This window comes from Penicillium cataractarum (assembly GCF_028827025.1).
Source record: "Penicillium cataractarum strain IBT 29864 chromosome Unknown utg000002l, whole genome shotgun sequence".
Lineage (NCBI taxonomy): Eukaryota > Fungi > Ascomycota > Eurotiomycetes > Eurotiales > Aspergillaceae > Penicillium > Penicillium cataractarum.
In genome coordinates this window covers 873,047-890,663 of record NW_026622738.1, presented here as the reverse complement: position 1 = coordinate 890,663, position 17,617 = coordinate 873,047, and the positions used below count along the sequence as shown (strand labels likewise).

The 17,617-nt window shown below is 47.7% G+C and overlaps 5 protein-coding genes across 5 annotated transcripts; 3 read left to right on the top strand and 2 right to left on the bottom strand.

Annotated features, from left to right (window-relative positions):
* Nucleotides 1–2,101: 2,101 nt before the first annotated feature.
* On the top strand, nucleotides 2,102–3,977 carry N7496_002387 (uncharacterized protein; the record flags this gene model as incomplete). The annotated part of the gene is made up of 2 exons (XM_056695318.1): nucleotides 2,102–3,040; nucleotides 3,099–3,977. The coding sequence occupies 2 exons, from the start codon at nucleotides 2,102–2,104 to the stop codon at nucleotides 3,975–3,977; spliced, it is 1,818 nt and encodes a 605-aa protein (XP_056557530.1).
* Nucleotides 3,978–4,891: 914 nt separating this feature from the next.
* Nucleotides 4,892–5,832, bottom strand: N7496_002386 (SDR family NAD(P)-dependent oxidoreductase; the record flags this gene model as incomplete). Its single annotated transcript, XM_056695317.1, has 4 exons — nucleotides 4,892–5,115; nucleotides 5,173–5,259; nucleotides 5,313–5,748; nucleotides 5,812–5,832. 4 exons carry the CDS (start codon nucleotides 5,830–5,832, stop codon nucleotides 4,892–4,894), a joined length of 768 nt encoding a protein of 255 aa, XP_056557529.1.
* Nucleotides 5,833–7,619: 1,787 nt separating this feature from the next.
* On the top strand, nucleotides 7,620–8,941 carry N7496_002385 (uncharacterized protein; the record flags this gene model as incomplete). Its single annotated transcript, XM_056695316.1, has 2 exons — nucleotides 7,620–8,018; nucleotides 8,093–8,941. 2 exons carry the CDS (start codon nucleotides 7,620–7,622, stop codon nucleotides 8,939–8,941), a joined length of 1,248 nt encoding a protein of 415 aa, XP_056557528.1.
* Nucleotides 8,942–9,369: 428 nt separating this feature from the next.
* On the top strand, nucleotides 9,370–14,468 carry N7496_002384 (uncharacterized protein; the record flags this gene model as incomplete). The annotated part of the gene is made up of 7 exons (XM_056695315.1): nucleotides 9,370–9,657; nucleotides 9,731–12,514; nucleotides 12,579–12,682; nucleotides 12,739–12,784; nucleotides 12,856–13,646; nucleotides 13,706–13,860; nucleotides 13,912–14,468. 7 exons carry the CDS (start codon nucleotides 9,370–9,372, stop codon nucleotides 14,466–14,468), a joined length of 4,725 nt encoding a protein of 1,574 aa, XP_056557527.1.
* A 579-nt stretch (nucleotides 14,469–15,047) lies between these two features.
* N7496_002383 (uncharacterized protein) lies at nucleotides 15,048–15,311 on the bottom strand (the record flags this gene model as incomplete). Its single annotated transcript, XM_056695314.1, has 1 exon — nucleotides 15,048–15,311. The coding sequence occupies one exon, from the start codon at nucleotides 15,309–15,311 to the stop codon at nucleotides 15,048–15,050; it is 264 nt and encodes an 87-aa protein (XP_056557526.1).
* Between the last annotated feature and the right edge of the window lie 2,306 nt (nucleotides 15,312–17,617).

Genomic DNA, 17,617 nt, shown 5'->3' with positions numbered 1-17,617 from the left:
ATGGGGAGCCCAATACCCCTAAGCAAGACAGAATGGTTGGGTTTGCACTGGATTGCATTCTGAAAGGGGCGGAGCATGATCGTCAGTGGCTAGAACTGACCCCTTTCAAGGATCTGATGGAGAGAGCTTCCTAGTTACGAGCTACTAAGCAATTACACGAACACCTTAACAACAGGTGGTTGTCAGGTTTCACAAAGTGTTACTGTTTAATGCAATTCGGCCATATTCTCAACACCTGGGTTTTAGATGACAAACATTGAAGGGATAGCAGTATCTCTAAGGCCGTCCTCATCCCGCACATCAGTATCCGGTTTGAAGATGATCTTTATCAATCGCAGTTAACCCTAATCAATATCGCCTAGTAGGCTCACATGTGTGCTTTGTTTGCGTTTGTTCTCTTCTAAGTCATACCTAAAACCTATTATCTACACTCTCCTTGATGGCTCTTTTGGCGGTCATCAGACAGTATACTGACGTATCCTGTGACTTCCAACAAAGACCCATTCTTTCGTACATAGCTGACTTGTCGCAGCGGTCTGAATGCTACTTGCGATCGTAATTTCAGTCGCTTCGTACCGAGTGGTACCCAGGCATAACCATACTAATCCCAATCGCACATTCTCTGACGACTTGCAATTACGTATGCGGAAGAGAGATCCACTAAGCCATAGTGACTCGTACATTGTCGTGAGCTTCTTGAATGGCGCTTTACCTTGAATGCTGGATGCCAATGGTTTCTGAGTGGTCCCCAAAGGCCCGCTAGCGTTAAGCCCATCACGTCGGCATTCTAAACTCCGCATAACGCGCATTTTACCCACAGTACCAGAAGGGCGGGGATCCAGTAATGCTATGGCGCCTGCAGCTGCATCGATGAGGTAATGACTCATGCGAGCGATTGTCTATCACCATCCATGTCAGGGGACTAGAGGGGAGTGAGCCGTCAAGCGGTCAATCACAATGCGGTGCCTCACGGCTAGTTAGTCGGTTATCGACGAGTATCTTTTAGTCAAGTATTGGATCTCAATAGGCTCAAAGATGGACGATCGACTGATCGGCGGCAAATCTAGGGATCTTTCTAGGTCCAGATCTAACTTATCTCATCCCGTCGGGCTGTACCGTACAGTACAAGTGCCAAGTCCTCAAGAACCGGGTGACTGGTTAAATTGAGTTTGTATGAATAGCGCTACTCCACGTAGACTTCCTCCAAAGTTTGTCAGGGATCATTCAAAGATTGGTTCGGAACCAGGCAAGATAAGGTAGGAGTCTGTGCGGTCCCGCTGTTCGTCCGCTCTACAGTACTCCGAACAGCACATGGCACTAATGTACAATGCTGCAAGGTCGATTTTCAGCCAGCCTTCAAGACCTTGTTTGAAGAACTATTACGTGCCCAGTTCACCTTGTGCGTGCAGATCTACTGCCAGGAGTAGGACAAAAGTCCCGCAGTGACGCCACAAAAATCCGTACCTATCGAGGACACTCATTTGATTATACAATACTTGCGTATTGTGAAACATTCACTATCCGCGCGAGCTGAAACTACACACACTAACTTTTCCCAGATAGTTAGTTTTGAGAGCATCACGTATCGTAACTACTGTATGTAGATCCCGTTTGTACGCGTTACATCGTCTTGAATTTTAAAAAAAAATACTGCCATTCATGGTGACCGGCGATCTGTAATGTAAGCACCGTAATACCCGACGATTACGTAAATTTGAAAGACAAATGAAACGAAAAGTATGTTACTCTGGTTTCCCGCTTCTTAACCGGTAATTAATGTCACGCTTCGTATTGATATAAGTGATTTCCCTCCCGGATAAGTCAGAACTTCAGAAGAGACGTGCTGCTTCCTGCGTGGGTCGTCAAGACAGACATATGTGAACACGTGTCGAGTTAACCACCTCTCTGTGTGTGACATTGTTTCTGAGGTATCTCCAGGCACGGCCTGCATATACCAACCTTAGGAAAGCCACTGGACAGACAAATATATAGATTGTCACGTGGACGTATTTTCGGACTCGGTGAAAAACTGGTTACTTGCTATGATTGTCTTCGGCTTCGAGTACTCCCTAGCCTGGTATCTCGACAGACAGGTATCAAGATGGACTGTCGGAACACTGGCCATGCTGCGGGCACTTATCGTGCAATTAACACAGCAACATCAGTGTCATCCACGATTTCATCACAGAAACAGCATCAACGATACTTGGCAAGGGCCCCGCCGACGGACAACAGGAATTACTCTACTTTTGCAACTAGAGGACCATCGACGGACGACTCAGACAACAATTTCGTTTCCGACGGTGACACGAGCAGCAGCTCCGACTCTGACTGTACCGATATCACATTCGTTAGTCAAGATGAGGCATCTCCCAGAGTCGCCAGCTGGTCGTCAATGCCAAAGAAAGGTCAACTTGCGATATTGACTTTCGCGCGTCTCTCCGAACCACTCACACAGACCTCCCTCCAAGCTTATTTGTTCTCGCAACTACAATCTTACGATTCGTCTCTTCCAGCATCGACCATTAGTACTCAGGCTGGGATCATGCAAGGAAGCTTTACGGCCGCGCAATTCCTGACCGCAGTGTGGTGGGGGGCGTTTGCGGATATGGAGGTCATGGGTCGAAAAAGGGTCATGTTAATTGGCCTCGCAGGAACGTGCATTTCATGCCTTGGATTTGCATTCTCGAAAAGCTTCACTGCGGCCATCAGCTTTCGCATTGCGGGGGGTGTGCTGAACAGCAATGTTGGTGTGTTGAGAACTATGATTGCGGAGATTGTGAAAGACAAGGACTATCAGGCCCTCGCGTTCTTGATATTGCCCATGTGCTTCAACGTCGGCGTCATCATCGGTCCCATCTTTGGAGGCTCAATGGCAGACCCATTGAATACCTACCCGGGGCTGTTCGGACCTGGAACTTGGTTGGGTGGAAGTAAAGGAGTTCAATGGATGGAAGACTGGCCATTTGCGCTGCCAAATATTTTCAACGCGCTTGTGGTTTTTATGGCTGCGTTAGCCGTTCTCTTTGGATTAGAAGAGGTGAGTTACCTGTGCAACAAGTCTCTACTTTCAAAAATATAACCAAATTAATTCTTAGACCCATGAAATTGCTCGATACCGAAGTGACTGGGGACTGAAGGCTGGGATGAAGATCAAGAGATTCCTAGCCAGCCGCTTTCTCAAGGAAGACTACCAACCTTTGAGCCAGCACATTGAGCCCAATGGATCTTTACGGAACAACAGCGCGACTGCATGCTCGACCACGGAACACACCCATGCAAAACAGAGAATGCGTCCCAAGTTCCGCGAGGCTTGGACTCGGAACTTGATATTGGTGTTGATCATCAATTTTCTCCTCGGTTTTCACACCAGCGCTTTCAACTCAATGACTTTCACCTTTCTCCCAACCCCAGAAGCTCCCGAAGAGAATCAGGGCTTCCTTCACTTCGGGGGTGGTCTCGGACTAGACACATCACAGGTCGGTTTTGCGACAGCCATGATTGGTATTCTAGGCCTGCCTTTGCAGATCTTCATTTATCCCTATGTCCAGTCCCGCCTGGGTATTTTGCGGGCGATTCGTGTTTTCCTGCCCTTCTCTGTGGTCGCATACGCACTATTGCCATTTGTGGTGATTTTGCCAAGAATAGCCTATGTAGTTTGGCCATTCTTTGTCACTGTCATCTTGCTCCAAGTCATTTCCCGCACTTTCGCACTTCCAGCGGGTATCATCCTGATCAACAACTGCGTCTCTAATCCTCTGGTTTTGGGTACCGTTCACGGTGTCGCACAGAGTGTCACTAGTGCGGGGCGGACCTTGGGGCCAGTTGTTGGTGGCTGGGGACTAGGCCTCGGTTTAAAATATAACCTTGTCGGCGCGGTATGGTGGGCGCTTGCCGCAGAGGCTCTCCTAGGATGGTTGCTGCTATGGAAAGTTCATCAGGGCAATGGCCTTGAGGAAGATATAGATAACGAGTGAATTGCTGGTGCCGGGGTTGACATCGAATAACGAGTAGTAATCAGGGCGTGGTACCTTCCATGTATATTAAGCATTTGGTGGACGAGGCTCCTAGAGCCCCACGATTCTTTCGCTCTCGTGCTACTCTTTTCATTACTTTAGGTTTCTTTCCTCCACTGTGTCTGAAATTTCTTCGGATACTCACTCTGCTAATCTTCCCGATACCCATTTTTAGAACACCTGCTGGCAACCTAATTCCATTTCTGCCCCTTGGCTTCTCCAAAAGCCACGCTTGAGGCAGTTAGAAGTGAGTTTGGTGAAGCCTTAATTAATGAGCATTCTAAGATTGCCGGAATTTTTATGTCACCCACTTCTGAGCTTTTGGGGGCGGATGAGGCGAGCCTTTGATCCCGATATATATCTCTTGGCCCTCAATATACGTTCATTTTCACTGACAGACGACATCTATGGCGGGTGGTGAAGTGCAGCAAACTTACCTACTCTTGACTTCAGATACCTATAAGTTTCCATTCGATGATAACTGAACAGGCAGCCAGAGGCGAGAATTCATTGACTGCAACACCTCAATATACCTACTTCCGTGCTCCAAGGTTAGCCCGTTGGTAGTAAATGTGGGTAGATCACAACGATTATCATTACCAAGCCTATCTCCATGAGCTACTGATAGGATCGGCTGCTCTGGATGCTCGGTTACTTGAATATGTTGACCTGACTTGCTTGGCTTTTACTGCCTGGATCTTATAATTGTCAGATTGTATCCGTTGTATCCAGGTATTTCATCAAAGTCGCAGCTCATAGGAGCCAACCTCGGTAGATGTTTCTTAATTCACAGCCTAATTTCCCTAGTAGAGCTCGCGCCATATTTCAAGATGAGACAACTTGGCAGGCCAAGTGGCTTTTCCCTCACCCCTACATCAGATGGTTGACCATCCATCATCGATAGGAAGCATCGCACCACTGATTCTGGAACTCTTGTCGGATGCCAGGAAGATGATAGCATTCGCAACATCCTCTGCGCGAACGAGCTCAAAATCCGGACGGTTCACTTTCACTGAATCAATAATGGGGAGCATAGTTTCCACAGCAGCAAAGTCAATTGCAGAAGAGTCGATTTTGCTCGAGATTGCCGAAGTTACCCCTGAAAATGAAATTAATCAGGCTTGCGCCATCTTAAGTGAGGTCTTGAAACACTCACCACCGGGACATATCGCGTTGCAGCGAATGTTATCCGCTTTGAATCTCCATGCCACATTCTTAGTCACCCCCTGAAGGGCATGCTTGCCTGGATATGATCAGCGGAGAAAGGGTGTAGGGTACAGATGTGTACAAACTCACTCGCGGTATATGCAACTCCAGAAACAGCGCCACTTGACCCTGCCTTGCTGGAAATGTTGACTATACTCCCACCCTTTTGCTTCTTCATGATGGGAAGAACCTCTCGCATCAATTTCACCGGCGCATTCAAATTGACAGCCATACAGCGCTCCCAAATGCCATCGGTCAATGTATCCACACTACTGCAGTGGTCTATAATGCCCGCGACATTAACAAGGACATTGATTCCCCCGAAGACCTTTAAACATCTCTGCGTGATGTCCGCAGCGGCAGATGGGCTAGTCAGATCACATTGGAAGAAATCGAGTTCAGGATCCTCTTCGAGACATGACGGCCGAGGGCAAATATCGACAGCCAACACCCGAGCTCCTTCTTTGAGGGCAGCTTTTGTAGTAGCCAATCCGATACCAGATGCACTCCCAGTAACAATCACTACCTGCAGGCCAAAGAGAGTCAGCGGTCATGTGAGTGCCTGTTAAACCTAAGATGCTCTGTCTACCTTTGCTTTAAGAGCTGCCATGATGCGGTGAGCGGATGAGTGCTTTGTCGGTCAACGTCACTGTTCGTTCCAGTTTGTTGTTGGCGGATGGAGAAAACAAATGCCACTGCCTGACAGAACCGACGAATCCCTATAACATAATTTGCTCGCTAGCGACTGTCCGGTTTCAAACAATTCTCCCGTGTATACGAGCTGGACCTAGGTAACCTGAGTTATCTCTTGTGGCCTACGGTAACGTCAAAGCTTCTGCCACTGAAGGGAACGAAACATCTGGTATCGGAACTTCTGTTATTTACAAAGAGGGAATCAAGTACAGAAAAGTCTTACACCTTCCTTGGCGTGAAATAAATAACAGGCCTCGGACTTGAAAAAGCTGATAGTATTGTGGCCGTTCATTCGTATTCAGAAAACAGTACTTTCGACCACTAGCAAAAGATAAGTAGGGAAGGTAGCATGTTTCGGATACTAATGAAAGCTATCACAATGGTCACATCGTTATGCTGATATGGGACAAGCCTCTGCGCATCCACCCAATGGGCAGCAAAAATTGGCAGGAGTAGCGCCATAGCCATTGCGCTGAACTCAGATCAGCTAATCATGTACTTACTTTAGAGACTCCGCTTGGTTGAAAATCACACCAACAGAGGCCGCGCAGTCAAGCTGAGGATCCACCGAGATAGTATTGCGGAGAAGATATCGATATCAGAGTGGCAATCTAGTTTTTGATCAGCCAGCCGTGTATCCATGTCGATCAATCTTCCTCTGGCGCGGAAAATGACAGAAAGGAAAAATTTCCATTCAAGCATCTGTAAGTTTCAGCAACAAAATCTGGTACTGTACATTGAAGTATGAGAAATTCTGTATTTAGCTTGGTTAGATTTGTCAAGCGTGTGTCGGTATTGTAATTGAAATTTCGTAATGAGACAGTGCAGCAGTATTGATAATTTTATTTCGGGCAGTACAACGTATTTCACGGCAAATTAAGAAAAATAAAAATTTCACGGGAAGTCGAATACAAGTCCCTGAAAGTACGCTAGTGAGTCCCATGCAAGTCTCGGAATATATGCGTATCGACTGATCAAGGCTGCTTGATTCCCAGTGAAATAGTATACAGCTTCACAGGACGCTACTGTACGAGTCATATGCAGGATTCATGCAAAAAGCAAAAGTCCAAGTGGGCACACGATACTGTTCCTGAAATGGCTAATTAGCTCCACATGGCCCGGCGTTGTTCGGTCTATTGAACTACTACTACACACGCTCGAGCTCATTTTCCCCTCAGCTGAAGATTCTATACGTGCCTGAGATTGTTCTGATGCTGATCACTGGCTCTGGAATTCTTCATCACAATAATTCACACATCATTCGCCACTTCACGCTATTATGTACTCACCTTCAAAAAGTGGATGGTTATTACTTGTGGAGTTGACAAATTATTCTGTTTAGCCTGCACTGAGCGGTGCTTATTACATGGATCCCTTGGGCTATGATGAGACCGGGTTGTTGTCTGTGTATCCTCTAGTTTCTGTAACTTACGAGACCGTGAAGCCAGGGGGTAAACATACAAGCGGACAGATTTGTTTATTTTTGCAAACGAGGCAGTAGATCCCGTGTCGTCGTACAGCAATGGCAGTGCTATCGGCAACAGAGCTTGACTTGCTGCATACAGAGCACAAAGTCACTCCGAGCACGGAAAAACGTTGAAGGTTATTCCTTCCTTCTCGACGAAGACTAGATCAGTCAATAATCATATTTCTTTGTTAAAAATTACCACCCTCGGGGCTATTTCTGCGCATTTGAAGTCTACAATGATGAAGAACGTACGCAACTGGCAAATGGATCTCGATACCAGGTCTATTCCAGCAACATGGATGAGAGCTGGTACCTCCAAGGGGCTTTTTCTCCGTGGCGAGCATCTGCCTAGGTCTACCAAGGACTGGGAACCGATCTTGCTTGCAATGATGGGATCCAGTAACGGAGATCCAAGACAGCTAGATGGCGTTGGTGGAGGAACATCTACAACATCCAAAATTGCCGTAATCACACGCTCCGAAAGACCGGGAATTGACCTGGACTACACATTTGTTCAAGTCGATTTCGCCAGAGGCAGGGTGGATATGTCAGGGAATTGCGGCAACATGGCTTCGGGGACAGGACTCTTCGCATTGTATCAGGGGCTTGTGAGACCCGAACCTCACCAAAACGAAGTGAGTAAAGAAACCGACCCCAATCATCTTGATTGGTGGTACCTTGACTTGAGCTCAGGAATTAATTGAACAAGCTTGCCGTTAGCGTATTCGCTGTCAACACAGGCCAGACCCTCATGGTATCGGTGAACTTGAGCGAAGTTTGCCACGGGCCCAGCAACCAGTCTCAGATCAACTACGGTCGTGGCCCAAGAGTATATCCTGTAAAGGTTTCCTTCCTAGCACCAGGAGGAACAATGACTGGAAAGCTCCTGCCAACGGATGAAGTGCAGACGACTCTGGCTTTTCAGTGCCCCGAAACTGGTCTGACTCGCGCTGTCAAGACCACCTTGATAGACTGCGCCAACCCGTTTGTGCTGGTCGACTCGCGGTCCTTGCCTGCCGAGTATCACCTTGACGGTCCAACAGGCAAGACGGCCAAGGAATTGATTGAGACAATTCGCCGTGCCGCCATGGTTCGGATGGGGCTTCATACCCCCACTGACAACAAGGCCAGTCGTATTCCTCGAGGTACTCCCAAGATTGTGGTATTGGCTACACCCAGTGGATCAACACAAATTTCAGACGCACTGGGACCGATGGCCGACGTGAAGGTAGCGGCATATAGCATGGGAAATCTTCATCCTACCCTTCAACTGACTGGCGCGATTTGTTTGGGAGCTGCCTTGAGTATTCCTGGGACGGTCGCGTCGGAAATCCTGATGACAGGCGAGGCCACCTACCCATCCCCTTCGAGCGAGTCTGGGAGCGATTTTCCCGCGCCTCAATTTAGCGAAACAAAAAGGTGGTGTATACAACATCCGACTGGGTTTATCGAGTCCGAGATCACCGCATGTCACTCTGAGAAAGGCACGCCGGTCATTGAACAGGGAAGCGTGTATTGCACAGCGAGGAAACTATTTGAAGGCACTGTATTTTACTAGAATAGGTTGATGAATATGAATCACGGCCTTAAGCCTCAAGAAAGCAACGCTGAATGATTTCATCACCGTATCTACCTAAGCAAGGGTAGATACCTGCCCTTTGACGATAACTCTAAACGAGCTGGTGGATAACTAGAGCCCTGGTAATTAATTTGGGGAAGAAATCCAGGAAATGTTATGCTCGTAACAAACGGGTATTGATCAATACCCGTAAAATTACCACCATTGTCTTACTTAGCGCCCGCCCGGCTTCCAGGGTTTCCCTTTCCTCCTTTCAGTCCTTCGTTCCCAACACGCATTTCATCCTTCTGGACTGGGAGGTTTCGATTGATTCCAAGTGTTCCTGGATTAACCAATTTCACCGAGGCCGTCCCTATCAACTTGAATCACTAGTCTTGCACCATAATAAAACCTTGTGCTGGGGAAAGATGCAGGACAGCCCCCAGATGGTCCTGGGGGACACTTTCCTGAGAGCGTCCTCGCCGCCCAATGGTCAAGACATCTTTCAAGAAGGGTCCCATAAATTTCTCTGCAGAGATGCGGAAGGATGGGGGCCGATAAGCTCGGCGCGAAATGATTTCACTCCGTGCTTCCTGGAAATCAGCATCGCCTCCGTTGCTATCTACGGACTGCTATTCGGTGCAGGCGCGATCTGGATCTTGTCCAAGAATGCTGCGCAGCCAGTCAAGAAGAATTGGCACTTCTATGCTAAACTGGTGAGTAAGGAGTAGCTTGGCTCGCTCTGCTGTCCGGTCCATTGGGGCTAATCGTGATTTCTACACTATGCAGGCGGTGATTTTCGCGACCATCGTGACCACAGGACTCCAAATCTTTTTTGAAGTTTACGCAGGGACCAGATTAAACGACATCCAGATTTGGTCCACGATCTCCGTGTTGATTTCCCTGGGCATCATCGTTGCGATCCAGTATCTTGAACATCGGCGGAGCAGACATCCTAATGGGGTCGTTTTATTCTATTGGTTACTCCTGACCATCGCCTACGCATTCAAGTTGCAGTCACTCGTGAGACGTGAGGTCTACGAAAGCGAGGCCAACCGCTTCTTTGTCTTCATCGCAACTCTTGGTTTAGCTCTGGTGCAATTTGTTCTCGAGTACTGGGTGCCAAAGAACCAGTCCGATTACAGTGCGATCGAGAACGAGTCACCATATGAGAGTGCAGACATCTTTGCTGTAATCACATTCTCCTGGTTGACCCCAATGATGAAATACGGATACGAGCATTATATCACTCAGGACGACCTATGGAAGCTACCTCACGACAGCACCACCCGTGTCACTGGTGACAACCTCGCTAAACAGTGGGACAAAGAGGTGGCAAGCAAGAAAGCGCCTTCCTTGTGGCTGGCTCTCATTCGGACTTACCGGGGCCCATACATATGGGGAATCATTTTGAAATGCGCTAGCGATGTTTTCGCTTTCATTCAACCGCAACTGCTAAGAGTCCTTATTGCATTTATCGAATCTTATCGGACGGACGCACCCCAGTCGCCGGTCAGAGGAGTCGCTATTGCAGTGGTCATGTTCTTGGTGTCGACTCTGCAAAGTGTCCTGATTCATCAACACTATCAGAGGGCATTTAATACAGGGATGCAGGTGAAGTCTTCTTTGACGTCACTGATCTATGTTAAAGCGCTGAAGCTCTCAAACGAAGGCCGCTCCTCGAAAACGACTGGCGACATCGTGAATCATATGTCGGTTGACCAGCAGCGTATCTCCGATTTCGCGTCAAGTGGTGCACAGCTTGTATCTGGTCCGTTCCAAATAATCATCTGTTTGGTATCCCTGTACCAGCTTGTTGGACCGAGTATGTTTGCCGGGGTTGGTGTGATGGTAATTATGATACCTCTGAACAGCTTTATCACTCGGTCCATGAAAAGGGTGCAGATTACGCAGATGAAAAACAAAGACGCCAGAACCCGCCTCATGACCGGTATTCTTAACAATATGAAGAGCATCAAGCTTTACGCGTGGAGCGAGGCCTTTATGACGAAGTTGAATCATATTCGAAACGACATGGAGCTAAAGACTCTGAAAAGATTCGGTGTCATGCAAGCTTTCGCAAACTTTGCATGGAATCTGGCTCCTTTTCTAGTTTCCTGTGGCACTTTTAGCATCTTTGCTCTCACAAGTGGTCGTCCTCTTACCACAGACATCGTTTTCCCCTCCCTCACGCTTTTTAATCTACTCGCCTTCCCACTCGCTATATTACCAATGACGATTACTGCGACTGTGGAAGCTGGTGTTGCAGTCAAACGTATCACAGACTATCTTATGGCCGAGGAGTTACAAACGAATGCTGTCGACGTTGAAGATCGTGTTGAAAATGCTGGAGAGGTGTCTATCGAAATCTTGGACGCTTCCTTCACGTGGGACAGACACCAAGGAGAGGATGGCCAGGTCTTGAAGAATCTCCACTTCAAAGCTAGAAAAGGAGAATTGAGCTGCCTTGTGGGTCGGGTGGGATCTGGCAAGTCATCATTGCTACAAGCTATCCTTGGTGATCTCTGGAAAGCAACTGGTCGGGTAATTGTCCGTGGACAGGTAGCCTATGTTGCCCAGACGCCCTGGATTATGAACACATCCATCAAAGAGAATATTCTTTTTGGCCACCGATGGGATCCCGATTTCTACAACCTCACTCTGGAAGCCTGTGCACTACAGGATGACATGAAGAATTTGCCCGACGGTGACAGGACTGAGGTCGGTGAGCGAGGAATTTCACTCTCAGGGGGTCAAAAAGCCCGACTGTCCCTCGCCAGGGCTATCTACGCCCGGGCAGATATTTACCTCTTTGACGACATTCTCTCGGCGGTGGATCAACATGTTGGACGGCACCTGATTAATCGTGTTCTCGGAAAGGACGGCATCTTGAGCACCAAAACTCGGGTGCTCGCGACGAACACACTCAGTGTCTTGAAGGAAGCGGACTTCGTGACACTCCTTGCAAACAAAACTCTCGTCGAGAGCGGTACATATGCGCATCTTGTGGCTGCGAATGGAGAAGTAGCCAGACTCCTCAAAACCGGCGTGAAGAACTCCAACAATAAGAGTTCAAGCAGTGGCTCCAATACCCCCCGCAAAGTTAATGAGCCGGATCAGGATGCTTCTGACTTTGAGCAAGAACCTCCGACTCCGCTTCTCATTCCATCAGGTGCTGCCACTCGACGTGGAAGTACCGTCACACTCCGCCGCGCAAGTACTGTGAGCTGGCATGGCCCAAATCGCAAGCTAGGGGATGAAGAAACCGGTAAATTGAGGACGCGGAAGAAGGGGGAAAGTTCTGCTCAAGGCAAGGTCAAATGGGCTGTGTACTGGGAGTATGCCAAGGAAAGCAACATCGTTGGCGTCTTGTTTTATTTCAGCGCTATTTTGGCGGTTCAAACTGGGCAAGTTGGCAGTGGTTTCTGGCTGAAATATTGGTCGGAGAGTGGAGATCGCGGTGATTCTCCCACTGTCGGCTACTTCATCGGAATCTATTTTGCCCTCGGTATGGCGTCGGCTGCGATGGTTATTGTGCAAAATCTGCTTTTGTGGATCTTCTGCGCAATTGAGGTAAGACTTGATTAATCCAATACGGGGAAGATATAGGCAAATCTAACTTTGGCCATGGGTTCAGGCATCTCGAAAGCTGCACCAACGCATGGCTTTCTCCATTTTCCGCTCGCCCATGAGCTTTTTTGAGACGACCCCCTCCGGACAGATTCTGAATCGCTTTTCCAGGTATGATTGTGAGCGATTCCCCTTGGGTAGATGGTAGATGATTGACCTGCTTCAAGTGACATTTATCGCCTTGATGAGGTACTCGCCCGCGCATTCAACACTGTGAGTAATATCTTATAGCAGCCCACAGCATCACCTCTCGTCGGCCAGCACCATATTGATCTTTAGCACAGTTATTCAACAACCTGAGCAGACTGCTATTCACGACTGTTGTTATCTCAATTTCCACCCCTGCATTCCTCTTTGTTATTGTTCCTCTAAGTTGGATCTATCACCGCTACCAAAGATATTATTTGCGGGCCTCGCGCGAACTCAAACGACTGGACAGCACCTCCAAAAGCCCAATATTCGCCCACTTCCAGGAGACTCTCAACGGTACCTCAACGATCAGAGCCTTCAGGCAGCAAAATATATTCTCCCTTGAGAATGAGTGGTATATGGATGCTAACCTGCGCGCTTATTTCCCGTCTATTAATGCGAATCGTTGGCTGGCAATTCGCCTGGAATTCATTGGATCAGTGGTCATTCTCGCAGCTGCAGGGCTATCGGTCCTTTCAGTGGCAACTGTTCCCAACTCGACCCTTTCGGCTAGTATGGTCGGCCTTGCAATGTCTTATGCTCTTCAAATCACCCAGTTCTTGAATTCTCTTGTTCGACAGACCGTCGAGGTGGAGACAAATATTATCTCGGTTGAGCGTGTGCTCGAGTACGCTAGCCTGCCTAGCGAAGCTCCCACCGTGATTGAGAACAAACGCCCACCTAGCAGCTGGCCCGTAGATGGAACCGTCTCTTTTGAAGACTACAGCATGCGTTACCGCGAGAATCTTGATCTTGTGTTGAAAGGCATTACCATCAATATCAAGCCACACGAGAAGATTGGTGTCGTTGGCCGTACAGGTGCAGGCAAAAGCTCTCTTACTCTGGCCCTGTTCCGCCTTGTCGAACCCGCAGGTGGTAAAATTGGGTAGGTCTTCTGCTCCGAAAGCAGTGATGATATTTGAGAGCATCTTTGACAATTTCCAGTGTCGATGGCATAGATGTGTCCACTATCGGTCTCGATGACCTGCGGAGTCGCCTAGCCATCATTCCCCAAGATCCCGCCATCTTCGAGGGTACTATCCGAGAAAATCTAGACCCCCATGGAAACCACGACGATACTGACCTGTGGCGTGTGCTTGGTAAGTGATTGAGAGATTTTCTTGTCCCTCGTCGCTAATCTAGTCCAACAGAACAATCGCGGTTGAAGGACTACGTCGAGCAGTTGGAGGGCAAACTTGATGCAAAGGTACAGGAGGGAGGTATGTTCACCATGACAGAATCAAGTGACCGCTCCATGATTTGTGACTTTGATTTGACAAATCTTTCGACAGGGTCGAACCTGAGCCAGGGCCAGCGCCAACTTGTATCTCTTGCTCGGGCATTGTTGACTTCGAGCAATATCCTCATCCTAGATGAAGCTACGGTAAGTTTTCCCAGTGACCCAAGAAAGGCTCCTCCACGCAGTCTGATTGACATTTTGAAACAGGCCGCCGTCGACGTGGAAACAGATGCCGCTCTCCAGCAAACCCTTCGGAGCGATGTCCTGAAGAGCCGCACAATTATCACCATCGCACACCGTATCAACACCATCATTGATTCGGACCGAATCCTTGTACTGGACAAAGGCAAGGTTGTTGAATTCGATACCCCTACCAAGTTACTCAATGATCGGGGCGAGTTCTACGAGTTGGTCAAAGAAGCGGGTCTGCTAGAGGAAGGAGAAGAGGCGGCCATACTAATGGATTGAAGGCATGACACATTTGTGGATAAGATAATGCATTTTGTCACATCACTGAAGGCCTTTTTGTCATCTACATGTTAGTGACAACTTGCACAGATTAAGACGGTTTATATAACTAGTGGCGATATTGAAGTTATGGGTTCGAATATGCAACAGTAGGATAGAAAATAGGAAGTCAATAAAGAAAACATAATGATCGGGTGATCATGATTATTCACAGGTTCAGGGTATCTAGAACCAAATTCCTTACCTAGGTGTGTACGCGATAGTCTACTATAGGTGTGCAATTTGATATTGCAAACATGTAGTAAATCCGGGATGTAGCAACATCCATGGTTCGCTTGATCGCCGTGACCCCAATTTAAATCTATCACTGCCCTTCACTTGAGTTGGAACTTTGGGTAGAACAAAATCATCCATGCTTATATGAATTTGCGGAATATATTTGCTACCCGCTACGTCAGTATGATCCAAACCATCTCTTCCGGGATACAGGCTCATCAGTTCACTCCAGTAATCGAGTAGGTTCGTGTAGTCGATACGGAAATTTATATCTACGTTCTCTTCCTCTAAAGCCGAGGCAGCTTAGAAATCGTAGTCAACTGTCAACTCATACGTATCTAATAAAGACCGAGCAGAGATATCGCGCTTCTGAGTTCCAAGGGGTACAAGACTAATAACACGCGCATATAGACCAGCACCGATACCCTTTGGCATCTTGACAATAGTGTTGGCGGCTCCGCCCTTAAAAATAGATAAGCAGGCCGACACGTTAACGGACATGGCATCACAACGGATGTGATAGACCTCGATCTCATTATCAAATGTATCATCGCGCTTCTCGAACATGTTCTGTCGTTTGTGAAATTTGAGGGTCGCGAGTCACAAGCTGATCCTCGTCTGTCAAGAAACTCCACTGATCGACCAGAGATTCATCATATGCACTGGTATCTCCATCAATCATGACAAATGCAAAAGGGTCTTTATCGTCGTCGTCGCCAGCTAAATAGGGAAGTAGTGAGACCATTTGTAGACTACACTTTCAGGATTCGAAGCTCCGGCTTTCGCCTTGATTCATGGAAATTGATGAGGAATGACATCTGAATGATCGTGACAAGCTTCTAATTTTAGTAGCTGATTGAAGTCTTGCGAACGGTCTTCAACGGGCTCTATTTTCCGGTCTTCAACTCGTGGGTTTCCTACGCTTCAAGTTGCAACAACAACCCCCCTTCTAATACAAGAGCAGTCCGTCCCAGATAAACATTGAGCGATTTATCCAATCACCGCATGATGTATTTGGTATGCGACCCATGCACAACATTGAGCTCTTGCGCTGTAGAATCTACGATACATCCGTACAATTCTCCAGTAAACAGGTAGATTGATAGCGCCCTCGCCTATTTTAACTAGTCCCTAATGCGACTTACTCTAGAGTTACTTAGAATGAAAGGATCGCACTAGTGTCTAATGAGCATCGGAAACACTCTTTACGTTAAATAGCACGATTCAGCATGCAAGAGTATCTGGATACCTTCAAGCGATGTAAGATTTAATGAGAATCAATGGAATCGATAAGATGGGGCTACCGGTTTCGCGGAAGATTGATAATTTACACGGCTTATAATGGGAACAGAAGTTTGGTCACAACTGAAGAAAAATATGAACAAATCAAAAACTATGAGCAAGAAAATCTCAAATTGATACGAACTTGTCCTTTTCAAAAATATGTGATAATTCCCTACCATCCTTCAATGACAGACGCAGCTCGTCGCGGGAGACGTAGAATCAGACTTGCTGCCTGAGGCTGTAGCTAAAGAGGAGACTGTGCTCGAAGAAGAGGCTATTGCCGCAGTTAAGGCCTTCAACCTATAATCAGACGCATTGCACCAACTACCAACCTGAAGTCCATTACTCAAAGTACATCCTGGTCAGTCTGAGCCCCAGCTTGAGCACCCTTAAAGAGGCGACACCTTGGGCAGCAAAGCACTAGTGGATCCGGACATTTAGATTTGTTTGCATAAGCGGATATACTTTCATCTGTTCGCATTGCATTTCGCTCCTCATTTCAAATTGGACGAGTGCCTGCCAGACTCTACATAATCACACAGACTTCATCTAAGGCACAAGGTTAGGATCCATTACTCCCGCCTATACCAGTACTGTACATCCGCACTGGTCCTAGTACAAGCTCTGACGAACAAGCCGATCCGTAAAGAAACTCATCACCACCACTATAACCCCCTGATATTACAATCCATTGGTGGCACATAGCACTTCCTCTCTGTATAAAATCCGCTCGTATGTCTCGAGGTCTTGCTCACTACTGATAGGTCGAAGAGCGAAACGCCTAGCAAGCTCTTCAAGTGCAATCACGGAGGGGAATAATTGTCCTGGGGATTCTTCAGTAAATTGTAGGTAAGTGTATACGCTGTCATAGATGGCTTGCTGCTAACGGACACAATCCGCCCATGGACGGAGTCGTGTCGGGCAATGTTTGCCCTTAGAAGGGGGATCCTCCCAGTGGTCGAGCGAGACGGCGTTACGACTTTCAATGGCCGGGACAGGAGGTTGTGGCAGTGGTTTAGAAATTCCAGAAAGTTGTCCGACGGATGCGCTCTTCAGCCTGCTTGCGCCTCTATTTCGCCTGCAGAAAGAGAGCCTTATCATCTGGGGAGCTATTGTCGGCCGTCGATCTCTCAGAGGCGGAAAAATAGCCTAAGACAACAACCACGACAGGTCTCCATTAGGGGGTACTTTTCTAGGAGGCTGATGTCAGCTGATCACGGTTCCTGGTAGAAGTATTTCCCCGAGGAATGAAGCAAGGTTTCCATTAATCTTGACGTTTATTAACCACTTGTTTAGCATGGAATTGCTTTCGCACCAGTCCGAAAGGGTTAGTAGGAAACTGCCATTCCCTTCTGGTTGACGGCCAATTCTCAATGCGCCCTGAGATCGAGATAGCGTCGGATATTATCTTGGAGTGAGTGTGGGTGGTGTGGGGGATAGGCTGAGAGCCGGGTAAGAGCGGGCGAGAACAAGGTGAGTGTTTTCAGCCACAATTACCCCACTCTCCCACATTTGCTTGAGTCTAGGCCATGGATATGAGTATGAGTCCTAAGAAAGCTGTCTGGTTCGCTATTCCTAATCTTTTGTTG